A 12,500-nucleotide genomic window follows, 5' to 3' on the forward strand; every position below is an offset into this window, starting at 1 on the left:
AGCATCTGTTTAAATAAGGGAGTGAGTAAACATCTGGCCAACCACAGTGCAACAATGATTATCTCACCAGATGTTTAATTGTTGTTCCAGTTGTGTCACACCCATCGGAAAAAACCATAAACAATTACACAATTTTGCCATGAGTTCATTTGCAAACACACATTTCTGCTTGTATTTATTATTATTTCAAATTTTAATGTGCAATAATTACATGTCATGTTTGGCTATTTAGCCTCTCATATTGTTTTATTGTACAAAAAAGTGGTATCAGTAAAAAACGAGGGCTTTTTTAAAATTTAAATTTTCTTTATCTTGTTTTATTCGTTTTAAGAATCCGTTTTGATCTGTTCTAAATATGTGACTGTTTATTTTGAGGTTTGTTTAATAATTCTTTTCAGACTCAGCCAGATTTTGCTGCTGCACCGCAAATCCAGATTTGCGTACACGAGCTCAGACCTGACGTGAGATCTGATCGTAGCGTCCGCTCACGTCCAAATTGATAAATGCCGAAGCTTGCGTGGAAACGGTCGTACGCACGGTTTTCTGCCGCACGTTCGTTTGATAAATGAGGGCCAGTGTGATTTCAATGTTATTGTGATTAATTGTGCAGCTCTAACAAAAGTGCAAAAATGATCATGAAAGAAACATTGTGATCAGTTTGATTGTAAATTGTGAAACCATTAATAAAATACTGAGACGCAATAGACTAAGAAAGTGATAACACTGTATTTAAAGTCACTTCACAGCTGATCATATGAAGTTTAAAAGGTGAAACACTTTAACTGAGCAGCCAGACATTATAACGAAGCCTGTTCTCTGCAGGTCCAGCAGCTTGACTCTGGCACAAACTCACATTCTCAACATTTGCAAAACAAACAGCAGAAGCCTGTTGTTATTCCTCTGTTAGGAAAATGTCAGTGTGAGTCCAACAGTCAAACACCTGTGCGGCTTCACGCATTTGAATATGTTGTATATTAGCAGCAGCTGCAGCCGTGTTTTGCATGTTGGTGTCTCTGATCACAGAAAGATAAGATGCACAGCGTGAGCTTCATCACTGTTGTTGTGCAGCTGCTCTCATGTCACGGCCTCCAGACACTCTGCAAATCACCCCAGTCAAATGAGAGCTCTACGTCATCACCTACGGTGGCCTCAGAGGCTCAGCATGAGACACGTGTGGTCACAGCAACCTGACCATGGAGCTCTGATGACGTCATTGTCAGAGTACTTGCTTTATTCGATGTGTATTTATTTAATTGTCTAAACGTTATTGAGACAGGTGAGCTGTCACTCAGACGGTTCAATCAGCTCATTTGAAAAGATGATTGACATTCTGTTAGAGCCAATGAGCGTTCAGCTCAGACTGCAGCCTCTCTATAAGAAGCTCAGTCTCTGCTCTGGTCTGCAGGTGTTTTCCTGCCACCTCCGGTGTGTCAGCGTCCCGCCCTTTGCAGGTTCTGATCCGGTGGAGGCGGGTTTTCTCATGTGAAGCTCACTGTCCACCAGGAGACATGACAGCCGGGAGCCCGGTGCCGTCACCGGACTCCTCCCGGAACAAGAGCCAAGCGGCGGAAGACCCGCAGGTCCCGGTTCTCCTGCTGCGGGACATGAACCTGTGTTACCGGCTGCTGCGGCAGCTGGTGCCCGGGGTGCCGCCCGGACGCGCCGCCAGCAGGGTGGAGATCCTGCAGCATGTCATCGACTACATCCTGGACCTGCAGACCGAGCTGGACGCCTCCTGCCCGCCCGCAGACCGAGGAGAACCGCACCGCTGTGACCGGCGACAGCAGCGCGCACAGCGGACACAGAGCGGCCAGAGCGCCGGTGTCGAGACCCACACCTGCCAGGTAGGAAACAGTTCAGTACCGTGTATCTGCTTATTGATCAGGTATTGATAGCTGATCAGCTTTGACCGTCTGTTTTCAAACGGCTTCTGTTCATCATTTTGTTTTCGATGAAAAAAAATAAAGGAACAAAGAAAACAAAATAATGAAATCTTCTTGTTATTGATTTTATATTGAATTTATTTGGATTAAAGATGTTTGTTTTGGTTTCTTCAGCTTGTTAAACAAACATCATATAAAGTCCAGGTCCGTGATGACCTCTGACCTCTGATGCCTCAGCAGTTTTGTGACTGTGGTTTTGACTTTTGTTGATCTGAAAACTATTTGTTTAATATTGATTAAGCTGACTGATCAGGTGCTTTAATGTTTAGGAACCACTGACTGTTCTTGTGGCTGCGACACCACAGAGGGATTTGACCTTTGACCTTGTGGTTGTTCTGGTCACATTCAGAGCTGGACACACACACACACACACCGTCTTGTATATCATGCTTTCCCTCCCCCTGACCTGAACCTTAAACCCAGATCTGAGCCTTTGAGACTAAATGTCCGGTCCTCACACACAGTCGTGTATCTGTGACTTCAGAGGACAGATCATAACCTTAAGCTAACCTAAAGCTAAAGCTAAGTCAATCTTAACTTAAACCCAACCAAGTAGACACCCTAAAATTTAATGATACGCAAACTGTGTTCTGCACATCCCCCAAAGGAGGACACACTATGTCCTTTCACATTAAAAGCCTGTGGACAGTATCAGTCTAACATGATGCTTCTCCGTCTCGCCTCTTGCAGGAGCCTGATTCGACCTGACGTCACCACAGATACTGAGTCGTCCTTCTCTGGACTCGGTGTCGGTCTTGTCTGAACTGGACGAGGAGGCGATCTGATCTTGTTTGTTTGCATCATCACAGAAACCTCGGCCACTCAGAATCACAACCTTTGATCCGAGTCTGATTTGGATCAAGTCTGGATTGAATCTGTTAAACTCGGACTTTGAGACTGGAGATGTGAGCTGGACCTGAGATTTAGTTTTGACTTCAGAATTCCTTTAACTTCCTTTCTATTGTCCTGCACTTCCTGCTTGATTGTCAAAATAAGACTCACAACTGGGACACATCAGAGCTCAGCTGACACAAATCAACCTTTACTGTGACAGTTCATCGTTTTCCACCATGATTATTTTTAACTCTCACTCTGGTGCTGCGTTCACTTACACTGGGAAGTCAGAGCTGGGAGTGACAACACACCTAAGCTGATCGCGCTCTCGAACAGTCAGGACCTTGTTGTTGTTGTTGTTGTTGTTGTTGTTGTCGTTAACAGAACCAGTTGATAACAACATTACACCGTAGCAACATGTCCCCAGACAGTTCTGTGTGTGCGGCAGCGGCCATCTTGGATTTCAGGGTTGGGGATTCATTGTTTGGTGTTTAGACTTCCCTGTTGAAGGGGAACGCATCATGAAATCTGCCACCACAGAAGAAGAGAGCTTCACAGCTTTGACTCTTCAAAATAAAAGTCTAGAGAAATATGTTGGTCCTTTTTTAAATTATCTGTTCATCTTCTGTTGTTGTGGTTTTGCAGGAATTATGGGAAATTCTTTCTGCTGCAAATCAAAACAGTATTTTGATATTTTTAGTTGACTCATAGTTTGAACTCAAAATTCTCAGTTTGGTCAAAGGTTTTTACAATTTAAACTCTGCAACCTGAAATCTGCTGCCACAGGAGGAGGAAATATTCATATCTTTTCAACGTTAAAGTCTACAGTGTGATCTCATTTATTTTGATTTTTTTGGTTTTATTTTGTGTTAAATTACTACGACACATTCTGCAAAAAAAGTCCCACATTTAAATATTTTCTTTGACTTCAGCGGTGGAGTGTAAGGCACAGCCTGTTGCACTTTTATACTGAAAAGAAAATTACAAGATTGAATAGTTATTTTTTGACACATTTGTACATATGTCTGAAATTCAAATAAAAAAAATTCACCAAATAGTTTTTGGCTCAAATTTTTAAGACTTAAACTCCAAACTGAAGCATTGAGCTTTTTGCCTTTTCAAAGTAAAAGCCAGGTATTCTTCAAATTTATTATCAGGGGTTTTTGTATTGTTTTGTGTTTTTTGATAGAAGTCATACAGATTCCATGTTTTTACATTGAGACTTTTGCATCAATGATTAAATTTAGTCTCACAAAAGAAAAGACAAAAAAAATTCACATTTGATCCAAAATATCAAAACACAAACTGATTTTTCTGACATCCTTAAAAATTTTACAAAACATTAATGCTCCTCCAGTATAAAGGTCTCTGTCCATGTGTAGTTTAATTATAGATCAGGTAACAAAAACAATTCAAATATGAATGTAATTTTAAGAAATAGTCACGAAGCATCAACGTTCAGATGTTATTTATTCATGTTTTAGTGCAGGACAGATTCCACTAACTTCACCTTCACACCACGAGTCACATGATCACAGAACAACACTGTAAAACTCTACAACAACTTCATCATCATCGACGTGCAGCTTCATGCAGACACGAGAACACGGACCTGACACTGAGCTCGTCACCAATGTTTATACTTCATGTTTATTTCTACAAATACATTTTGGCAGATTTTTTTTAATTTTTTATCCTTTTTAATTCTGGAGAAAATCTGAGCTGCAGAGAAAACTTTGTTCCATCACAGATTTAATGAAAGTGAAAAACAAACCTGATATTCAAAGACTTCCCTGACATTTAATCCAATGGGACACATCAAATCATCATCAATATCTAAAAGCCTTCAAATGTCCGATAATGTTCAGTTTACGAACAGAAGAGCTGCCGATGAGTTTTTGAGTCGGTTTGAATAAAACGCTAAACTACAAACACAAAAACCACCAACACTGAACGACTTAATACTGACACTACAACAGCTTTTATCTGAAGTCAATAACCTGAATCACAGAGAAGTGAATGTGGCAGGGGTGGACGAGGTTTTCAGCGTGTGAATCCACAGCAGCAGATCTGACCTCTGACCTCCATGGAAAACGTCATGAGAAAGAATCTGACTGTTACTACACTAAGATCTTTTATTTTAACTAATTTTATTTTTAACACCTGGAGGATCAATCCTTCAACCACAGAAACAAACAGGATGAAATGTAAAAAAACATGAAAGAAAAAGACAAACTGAGAAAGTTGAGTCATTAAAATAATAATTAAATAGAAATAATGCACTGAGAATAAATTATATTCAGACAGAAGTTTATAGTTTCCTGATGTTTCTATATAATTGTTAACTAGAGAAAGTTCATGTTTAGGTCTTTCCACAATGGGAGGATTCAGTGAAACATTAATGTATAGACTATAGCATGCACTTATGATGATGATGATGTAACTACAGATTCATCAGCCCGTTCTTCATCACGACTCCTGACTGACTGAAAGAGAATGAATCTATATTTATGGATCTGAGCTTCAGTCCATCAGACAGAAACAGCTGCTCTGATGTTTCTACATTTATGTGGCTCTGCTGTGGTTTTAAATGTTGCTGCAGCAAGGGATTGTGGGACGGCATGTCTCCTTTCCTTTGGTAAAGGAAGCTCCAGTGTTTCCTAAAGGAGATGAGAGAGGAAGCAGTGAAGCTCCTTTCCTCACTCTGATCATGAAGCTGTTCAGAGACCCCCCCCCGTAGTGTTTAATAAATAGATGCAGGAAATGAATACGACGTGGGGTCGGCTCTGCTTCCTGTCTGATGCTGGGACTCACACACTCAGGTTCAGTGAAGGATTTTTTTTATGCACAGTAACAATGAACACTGAATATCTGCAGGGGACACTAAAGTCACTCGTCTAAAGCGTCTAAATGTTTTCCATATGTGACATTAATATTGTGTTTAACATCTGCAGGTCGATTCCTGGAGACAGAGATCACATTACAACAACAACATGCAGCTGCTTCTAGTCAGAATCAAGTGTCTAGGTCACTACTACACCTGTGAACATGCACCAAGCACTAAACTACCAGTCCACCAGCAGCCCTCACATCTCAGTAGAAGCTTCTGATTGGTTCAGAAGGTGGAGGCGGCTCCCGGCGGACCCTCTCTTTATTTGTGAGGTCACAGGATGCTCTCGCGTTCCTCGCCGAAGGTGACGGTGTCTGAGGACACAGCGCAGATCTCTGGCGGGTCACCGGGCTTCAGGCCCCTCTTCAGGTGAACCACTCGGACGTTCTCGTTGTTCGGCCCTGGCCTGGTGGCGGTGGTGGTCCCAGAGGTGCCGGTGGTCCCGGTGCTGGGGGACATGATGACGTCGCCGGTGGAGGACGAGGAGGTGGGGTTGGAGGAGGAGCTGGAGCCCTCTGCGGGCTGGCGGGGGCGGTTGCCCTGTTGGGCGTTGGTGTTGTTGTTGAGCGTCACGTTGCTCGGCGTGCGGTTCAAGTTGTAGCTCTTGGACGAGGGCCAGCTTTCCTCTGGGCTGCTGGCCAGCAGGCTGCACTGGTCCTCCGAGCAGATGGACATGCGGGCGACGACCGGGTCCTGGAGGCCGCTGAGGCTGCTGGGAAGGCCTCGCTTCCTGGCCAGGCTCTCCTCGTCCAGCTCGATCAGGTTGGCCCTCTCGAGCTGTGACAGGTCTGCCTCCTCGTCCTGCAGCGAGTGGTTGGGCGAGCTCTCGTTGGAACGTACACCGGAGTCGGACGAGTCCTTCTTGTCCAGCATGGCGTCCGACAGGTAGTCCTTCCCTTTCAGTGCTAGCGAACCACTGGGCAGTTTGGGGTCGCCCACTTTCTTGCCGTCTTTCAGCAGGGGGGCATTATCGGACTCCTCAGACTCTTCATCGTCGCTGGTCAGCTTCTGGTAGCGCAGCCCCCCGCCGGCCTTCAGCTTCAGGTCTGCGGCGCCCTGGAACAGCCCGCCTCTTTCTGCCGAGGTTTTGCGTGTCAACAGGGACTTGGAGGATCCATGGTCGCCCTTCTCGTCCTCCTCTGTGATGGGGTCCAGGGCGTCACCGTTGGAGGGGAAGTCAGTGTTGTCTGCTGCCGGCTTGCTGCCGCTCCTCTTGCTGTAGGGTTTGCGTCCATCCTGCTCAGTGCCGTCCTTGCTCTTGTCCTCGGACGATGACGTCATAAACTGTCCCGGCAGCGGTTGGACGGGCTTCTCTCCGCCGCCGCCGCCCATCTCCAGCTGGGCCATCTGGGCGATGTACTCCTGGTAGGCGTTGCGGTACTCGGCCTGCTGCTTGTCTGTCAGCTTGGCGATGTCGTTGGACGACTCCTGAGAGTTGAGGCTGGTCATGCTGGCGGTTCGATGAGCTCCGCCCTGAAGACAGAGAAGAGTTTTCTGTGTCTGAGTTTGAGTTTGAATGAAGTGAACAGCTGATTATTCTAATTATCTACTTTCTGATTGATGAATTGATTCTAAACTGATTGCCCTTCCTGTCACTGTATTTGTGTGTTTACCATCCACTGCATGTTTCCGTGTCGCGTTGGTTCGTCCAGACCCACAGTGCTCAGCTCCTCAAAGCTCAGGTTGAAGCTGTACATTGGCGAAGCGTCCGTGTTGGCGGCGCCGGCGTGAGGCGGAGCCGCAGCTCTTCTTCCCACTTCAGAATGACCACCGACGACACTGCCTTGCTCACTGGCCGCTTCCTCGTGCAGAACCTGACTCTCAATGTGACGCATGTCCAACACCTGCAGTAAGACAGAGGAGATGGATTCAACAACCTGAATATGATGGTGAGTTCAGTTACACTGTTGTCGTCATGTTGTTTTGTCATGTTGTTGTGGTGTTCTTGTCATGTTGTTGTTTTGTCGTGGTGCTGTTGTTGTTGTGTTGTGGTGTTGTAATCGTGTTGTCCTGGTGTTGTCATGTTGTTGTTTTGTCGTGGTGTTGTTGTGGGGTTGTCATGTTGTTTTGTTGTGTTGTTGTGGTGTTGTGGTGTTGTCATATTGTTGTTTAGTCATGGTGTTGTTGTTGCGTTGTTGTGGTCTTGTTGCGTTGTTGTGGTGTTGTTGTTGTGGTGTTGTTGCGTTGTTGTGGTGTTGTTGTTGTGGTGTTGTTGTTGTTGCGTTGTTGTGGTGTTGTTGTTGTGGTGTTGTTGCGTTGTTGTTGTGGTGTTGTGGTGGTGTTGTTGCGTTGTTGCGTTGTTGTGGTGTTGTCATGTTGTTGTTTTGTCATGGTGTTGTTGTTGCGTTGTCATGGTGTTGTTGTCGTGGTGTTGTTGTGGTGTTGTTGTCATGGTGTTGTTGTGGTGTTCTCATGTTGTTGTTTTGTCATGGTGGTGTTGTTGCATTGTTGTGGTGTTGTTGTGGTGGTGTTGTTGTTGTTGCGTTGTGGTGTTGTTGTTGTGGTGTTGTTGCGTTGTTGTGGTGTTGTTGTGGTGTTGTCATGTTGTTGTTTTGTCATGGTGTTGTTGTTGCGTTGTCATGGTGTTGTTGTCGTGGTGTTGTTGTGGTGTTGTTGTGGTGTTCTCATGTTGTTGTTTTGTCATGGTGGTGTTGTTGCATTGTTGTTGCATTGTTGTGGTGTTGTTGTGGTGGTGTTGTTGTGGTGTTGTTGTGGTGTTCTCATGTTGTTGTTTTGTCATGGTGGTGTTGTTGCATTGTTGTTGCATTGTTGTGGTGTTGTTGTGGTGTTGTCATGTTGTTGTTTTGTTGTGTTGTTTCATGTTGTGTTTGTTGGTGTTGTTGTTGCATTGTTGTGGTGTTGTTGTTGTGGTGTTGTCATGTTGTTGTTTTGTCATGGTGTTGTTGTTGCGTTGTTGTGGTGTTGTTGTTGTGGTGTTGTCATGTTGTTGTTTTGTCATGGTGGTGTTGTTGCGTTGTTGTGGTGGTGTTGTTGTGGTGTTGTCATGTTGTTGTTTTGTCATGGTGTTGTTGTTGCATTGTTGTGGTGTTGTTGTGGTGGTGTTGTTGTTGTTGCGTTGTTGTGGTGTTGTTGTTGTGGTGTTGTCATGTTGTTGTTTTGTCATGGTGGTGTTGTTGCGTTGTTGTGGTGGTGTTGTTGTGGTGTTGTCATGTTGTTGTTTTGTCATGGTGTTGTTGTTGCATTGTTGTGGTGTTGTTGTGGTGGTGTTGTTGTGGTGTCTGTGGCCTGACCGTGGCTCTGAAGAGCTGCCAGTCTCCAAAGTTCATGCTCATCTCCTTCTTCAGCTCATCGATGTTGCACTGAGTCAGAACTCTGCCGTTGACGTTGGCCTGAAAACCAGATGCAGAAAGTCTCAAGTTTGACACGTAAAATCCTGAAGCCCATGAAACGTGTTGTGCTTCACACAGTCGAACACAGTAACCACCCGGTGCTGCTGCTCGTGTCACCGACCTTTCTGATGGTGGCGGCGTACTGTCCCATCATGCTCTGGTCGATGCCTTCGATCTGCCGCACGCGCTCACAAACGGACTCCGTTGTCATGGAGCTGAGGAGGATGGCCGGAGTTCCCGACACGACAGAGGCTGAACCCTGAACACAAATGCACACAGGTTTGATTCCCAGGAAAAAAGCTTTTTATCACTGGATGTTTTACAGTTTCCAGCTGAGTGAAGAGAACACACTATCAGGACTGATCCAGAGTCTGTCTGGAGTCCGTCGTGACGAGTTTCTGATCTACAGCGAGTCGTCAGTGGACAAGTGGACACTCTACAAACACTCCATTCAAATATATGAACAACTTGTGACCCTGTAAAAGCTCAGTGTGAAAACAGGAAGTCTGTGTTTATGATATCAAAATAAGAGTCTTCATATCAGAACTGTTTTTATATTTTATATTACATTTATCAGAAACATTCACTTAGTTCTACTAGTTGGTTTATTTCTGTCTCTCACATCATGTTTACATTTACTTTATTACCAACGAGAGTCTTCACTCATTCTTAAAAACATGTTTCCAATATGTCTGAAACATGTTTTAAACATGTTTTAAACATGTTTAAAACATGTTTAAAACACGTCTACATTCTATTAACAAAGGTGTCAGGCCTGAGCACAAACAGTATTTACCCTGGGGGGAGTGTAAGGGGGGGGGGTCCAAAGGTCAAACCACTTATCGCTCTGAGTAGATCAAACAGCTACTCTACTGAAGCTACAAGCAGCTAGTTCAGGCAAGGTGCATGCTGGGAGTTGTAGGCAGAGCACTTCAGAGGGAGTTAGCTGAAGGAGGACGGCAGCAAGAGCAGTGAAGGAAGGAAGGAAGGAAGGAAGGAAGGAAGGAAGATTGGTTGTGTTGGTTAGAGTTCAAGAGTTCAATACCTGCTTCCTTTTCAAAGATGAAACTTTATACTGCAGACAGACAGACAGACAGACAGACAGACAGACAGACAGACAGACAGACAGACAGACAGGTGAGGAATGAAACTCAAGTGGAGATAAAACATCAGGAAAACAAAGACAAGCGACAGCAAGGCCGAGTGGAAACATTCAGCCGCCATGAGTCCGTTTCCATAAATCCCATTGAATTATATGGTTGGTTGATCGAAGTGTATTAATGTCGAGTGGTGGTGTCTCCTGTAGATAATCAGTGACGATGATCAACAGCTGTTTTCACTTTCAGGGCGTCAGAGGAAGAAAACTAAATCCACCACCACTGAAGAAGAGACGGGCGGAGTCAACAGTGGAAGAAGAACGAGGAAGAAAACCAGCAGCTGGGAAAGTTTCAGTCTTGATCAGACTGAGTTTTAGCCATTCATGATCAATATAGTTCATATAAATACAATATAATACACGAAGTCAAACATCTGTCAGAAACACTTACTGAATCTAATTGATTAGCCGACATGGATTTACTCATTTACTAATCATATTTATTAATTCAATTTCAGTCAGAGTGAATGAGCTTCCACTTGCTGGTTGCAACTTGTTGTGATACAAACTGAATCTTGGACGTTTACAGACGTTCAGATTATTGACAGAATCATCATCAGTTAAATCTCTAAATTATTAAAGGAGCTTCATCTTCATCATTTCTAACTCTTCATCCTTCGTTTTTTTTTCCTGCTGGAAATTCACTTCAGTTCAAACCTGACAGGAAACTAACGAAGAGGATTAGAATTCTGACTTTAACCTCAAAATTTAACAAAAGACCAAATTCAACATGAAGCACTAATCCTCTTCATTAGGAAACAGATCAACCGTGACAGGAAGAAGAATTATTCCCTCAGTCCTGCAGGAAAATAACCAACACGTGGGTGTAAAGACAAAGAGAAAATGAATGTGGTAGAAAGAATCAGCTGCACATTCTTCTGGAGACGTTTGTTCTGATTCACTCTGACAAAAGAAAAACAACCGTCCTCCACTCAGGTGTTGTACTTACAGGTGCGGCGCTGGCGTCCCTGCTGTATGAGGTTTTAGGTGGCGGGCGTGGATGAAGGTGTGATGGGTAGGAGGAGCCCACAAGTGGGCGTGGCAGCTGGTAAAGGTGATGGGGGAAATATGGCTGGGGGGGAGGGCAGAAAATCAAAATAATGTTCATGGTGATGATCTGAACATCACACAACAAGAAGGAGGCAACAGAAAGATAAGAACTCACTTCAAATCACACTGTGACGGGCAGGAAGTCAGCTGTTACAGCTGTTGTTACAGATGTTATAGATGTTACAGCTGTTGTTACAGATGTTGTTACAGCTGTTATAGATGTTGTAAATATTCTTACAGATGTGCTACAGCTGTTATAGATGTTACAGCTGTTGTTACAGCTGTTTTATAGCTGTTGTTACAGATGTGTTACAGCTGTTACAGCTGTTGTTACAGATGTTATTACAGATGTTATAGATGTTACAGCGGTTGTTACAGGTATTGTTACAGATGTATTACAGCTGTTATAGATGTTATAGATGTATTACAGCTGTTATAGATGTTATAGATGTATTACAGCTGTTATAGATGTTACAGATGTGTTACAGCTGTTATAGATGTTACACATGTTTTACAGCTGTTATAGATGTTACAGATGTGTTACAGCTGTTATAGATGTTACAGATGTGTTACAGCTGTTATAGATGTTATAGATGTATTACAGCTGTTATAGATGTTACAGATGTGTTACAGCTCAGCTGACAGCACAGTGTGAATGAAATCATACTGAAGCAGAAGACACAAACAATGAAAGGTGAACTGAACCAGGTGAGCAGGGAACAGTCTGATGACATCACAGCGTTACCGTCACTTAGCCAATCAGGAACCATGTTTCATCATCTCTAATAGAGTTCCAGGTGGATGATTTACCTGAGCCCACACCTGTCATCTGTCAATTTGAATGACATCATCATGCGAGGTGTGTGGGCGGAGCCTGCACTCACCCTGTTGTAGAAGGGGTGCTGTGGTCCAGCCATGCCACTGTAGTAGCTGCTGTGAGGCTGCGGGGAGACGACGCCCCCCGGTGGCTGGGTGAAGGGTCCGCTGAAGGAGGCGGAGGGCGAGCACGCCGACGACACCTGGCTGTAGACCGAGGAGGGGCGGGCCTGAGCCTCCGGCAGGGGGAGGGGCGGGTACGTGACCCCACCCATATTCATCTGCTCCCGGGCCGCACGAACATCTGGATCAGACAGAGAAAAAACATCTGGATCAGACAGAGAGAAAACATCTGGATCGGACAGAAGAGGGGGCCCAGATGTGCAGTACTCTGAGTTACCTGCTATGATCTCTCGGAGCTTGGGGTCCAGGTTGACGGTGCAGGGCAGGAAGGTGCGGAT

At 44.6% G+C, this 12,500-nt stretch overlaps 2 protein-coding genes across 6 annotated transcripts in view; one reads left to right on the forward strand and one right to left on the reverse strand.

Moving 5' to 3' along the window:
• The first annotated feature begins 1,365 nt into the window (after window positions 1-1,365).
• id2b (inhibitor of DNA binding 2b) lies at window positions 1,366-3,834 on the forward strand. Its single transcript, XM_023394311.2, has 2 exons — window positions 1,366-1,844; window positions 2,634-3,834. The coding sequence occupies exons 1-2, from the start codon at window positions 1,509-1,511 to the stop codon at window positions 2,649-2,651; spliced, it is 354 nt and encodes a 117-aa protein (XP_023250079.1). The 5' UTR covers window positions 1,366-1,508; the 3' UTR covers window positions 2,652-3,834.
• Window positions 3,835-4,228: 394 nt separating this feature from the next.
• kidins220b (kinase D-interacting substrate 220b) overlaps window positions 4,229-12,500 on the reverse strand; it is a 22,374-nt gene continuing 14,102 nt past the window's right edge. For 2 of the 5 annotated variants that reach the window (XM_023394287.2, XM_023394288.2), the window contains exons 23-30: window positions 12,440-12,500; window positions 12,108-12,343; window positions 11,123-11,245; window positions 10,063-10,092; window positions 9,139-9,276; window positions 8,919-9,017; window positions 7,281-7,511; window positions 4,229-7,140 (exon numbers count right to left, since the gene is read on the reverse strand). The exon at window positions 12,440-12,500 is cut by the window's right edge and continues 118 nt beyond it. In XM_023394287.2, coding sequence (XP_023250055.1) covers window positions 5,941-7,140; window positions 7,281-7,511; window positions 8,919-9,017; window positions 9,139-9,276; window positions 10,063-10,092; window positions 11,123-11,245; window positions 12,108-12,343; window positions 12,440-12,500 — 2,118 coding nt within the window. In that variant the 3' untranslated portion in view covers window positions 4,229-5,940. The remainder of the gene's footprint in view (window positions 7,141-7,280; window positions 7,512-8,918; window positions 9,018-9,138; window positions 9,277-10,062; window positions 10,093-11,122; window positions 11,246-12,107; window positions 12,344-12,439) is intronic. The other 3 variants (XM_023394290.2, XM_023394289.2, XM_023394291.2) reach the window with 3 other exon arrangements.

Source organism: Seriola lalandi, unplaced genomic scaffold (assembly GCF_002814215.2).
Source record: "Seriola lalandi dorsalis isolate HSWRI2012SDOR001 ecotype SW California unplaced genomic scaffold, Sedor1 jcf7180002054947, whole genome shotgun sequence".
Lineage (NCBI taxonomy): Eukaryota > Metazoa > Chordata > Actinopteri > Carangiformes > Carangidae > Seriola > Seriola lalandi.

Excerpts from the sequence above, each read along its gene's own strand:
- id2b (XM_023394311.2), top strand. The coding sequence starts at position 1,509 with ATGACAGCCGGGAGCCCGGTGCCGTCACCGGACTCCTCCCGGAACAAG.